General features: G+C 55.4%; 1 protein-coding gene across 1 annotated transcript in view; it reads left to right on the forward strand.

The window, feature by feature from the left end:
* Window positions 1-2,293, forward strand: part of LURAP1 (leucine rich adaptor protein 1) — a 19,491-nt gene continuing 17,198 nt past the window's right edge. Inside the window, exon 1 of the mRNA XM_017540886.2 lies at window positions 1-426. Coding sequence (XP_017396375.1) covers window positions 229-426 — 198 coding nt within the window. The 5' untranslated portion in view covers window positions 1-228. The remainder of the gene's footprint in view (window positions 427-2,293) is intronic.

Consider the following 2,293-nt stretch of genomic DNA (forward strand, 5'->3'; position numbering starts at 1 on the left):
CCAGCCCCACGCCATCCGGGGCCAGAGGTTGTGTGCGCAGCACTCAAATATATATCTACAGGCGGTGCTGCGCGGCTTTTCTGAGTGTTACGGCGCCCTCCTCCCGCCCCCGCGCCGCGCGGGCGGGGACCCACCGGTTCTGCTCCGCATTAGCTTCGGCAAAGGGAGGACTCCCGGGAGCCGGTCCCGGGCGTCCAGTCGCCCAACCCTTTTCAGGCTTGGGCCCGCATGGAGGGGACCGTGGAGTCCCAGACGCCTGATCTGCGGGATGTAGAGGGTAAGGTGGGCAGGAAGACCCCTGAAGGGCTGCTACGCGGGCTGCGAGGCGAGTGTGAGCCGGGAACCCCTGGCACCCTGCTGCTCCCAGGGGCGCCTAGCACCGGCCACGGCTTGGGGGACAAGATCATGGCGCTGAAGATGGAGCTGGTGAGTGCAGACTCCATGGACCAAGGGGACGAGTCCCCAGTGTAGGGCCGGGAGGGACAAACTCACGCTCCCAAGTTAGGCTGGAGAGGAGGTGGTTAAAACTCTCCATCTAACTGCTCAGAATCCCTCCCAGATCAATCCGTAAGCGCTGGGGTGGAGGTGGAGTGACGTCCATTAATTGTCCCCCAAGAGTGAGTGGGGTGTTGATGGGTCCTGAGGACTTGGGGGTGGGAGACAGTGGTTCTTGGAAGTTATTCCTGCCAAATAATTGGGAGGAGCGAGATGAGGACTGGGAAGTACCGAGAACCCAACGCAGCACAAATTCCCCCCCGCCCGTCTGGGCCACCTATTCCCCGCCAGTCCCTGTTGTAAGACAACCAGTTTTTTCTCCTGCTAACCAGGAAAGGGTTTAGTTTCTGTGAGGCCGCAGTGTTCAGCACAGGGTTGAGGGATATATCTGCTGAACACTACCTGGACTAGGGGCACTGAAAACCTCCTCCGTTTTCCCTGCATCTCCCAGCCCTACTTAAAATAATGGAAAGTTCTTAAACCTATAGCAGGGACAGAGATTAGCAGCACCATTGGTGCCGATTCCCTCATCTCAGACTCAGTCTCCTCCCAGCCAGTCTCCCAGGTAAACTGGATATTTGGATCTCGTCTGTACATTCTTAGGGAGAAGAGGAAGCAGCAACCCTCCACTTTCTTTGTTTCTGCTGGTCTAGATTCAGAGCCAAAAGGGCAGCTGGGGCCCTGGCAGGCTCCCCAGAGCCCTGATTCCGGTGAAGTAGGTGATTTACACCTGCCACTACTTTGCCTCCAGCTCCGGGGAACTGAGGAATTGCCATTGGCTCCCTGGCTCACAACCAGGAGCCCACAGTGAAGTTCCTCAGCTAATAAGTCTTCCTGGAGCCCCACTGTGTGCCCAGACTGTGCCAAGCTGGTCTGTGAAGGTTCAGGAGAAGAAAGTCATGGAGGCTCTGAGCCCAGTAAGGGCTCTGATGCCTGAGCTGAGAGGCTGGGAGGAGAGTCTGGTGGGTGGAGCAGTCAGGGAAGGCCCCCCTGGGAGAAGGACTTGAATGCCAAGTGTGCACTTGGCCTTGAAGGTTGGAGGTGAGGGCCAAATTCACCAGAGCAAGGCTGTGACTGTACCCACCTAAGGGGGGAGAGTGGGCTTGGCTTTGCCTCACTATACAAACTTTAGCTCAAGGCCCTATCTAGACTGTCTAGTTGCTTTGAAAACTAACTTTCACCTAGCACATGTGCTAGGCAGATTGCTGAGCACTTTACATGATACTCTCTTCATCTCCACAGTAACCCTGTTAAGTAAGTGGTATTTTATAGATGAAGAAACTGAGGCACAGGGTGGGCATGGTGGCTCACGCTTGTAATCCCAGCATGTTGGGAGACCGAGGCAGGCAGATTGCTTGAGCCCAGGAGTTTGAGACCAGCCTGGGCAACAAAGTGAGGCCCTGTATCTACAAGAAATACGAAAATTAGATGGGCATTGTGGTGCATGCCTATAGGCCCAGCTACTCTGGAGGCAGAGGCAGGAGGATTGCTTGAGCCCAGAAGGAGGAGGAGATTACAGTGAGCTGAAGTTGCACCACTGCACTCTGGCTTGGGCGACAGAGCTCAGAGCTAGACCCTGTCTCAAAAAAAAGAAAAGGAAGGAGGGAAGGAAGAGAGGATGGAAGGGAGGAAAAAAGAAAAAAGAAGAGGCCGGGCGCGGTGGCTCAAGCCTGTAATCCCAGCACTTTGGGAGGCCGAGGCGGGTGGATCACGAGGTCAAGAGATCGAGACCATCCTGGTCAACATGGTGAAATCCTGTCTCTACTAAAAATACAAAAAATTAACTGGGCATGGTGGC

The sequence above is a fragment of the Cebus imitator genome, unplaced genomic scaffold, assembly GCF_001604975.1.
Source record: "Cebus imitator isolate Cc_AM_T3 unplaced genomic scaffold, Cebus_imitator-1.0 Scaffold129, whole genome shotgun sequence".
In the NCBI taxonomy this organism is placed as follows: Eukaryota; Metazoa; Chordata; class Mammalia; order Primates; family Cebidae; genus Cebus; species Cebus imitator.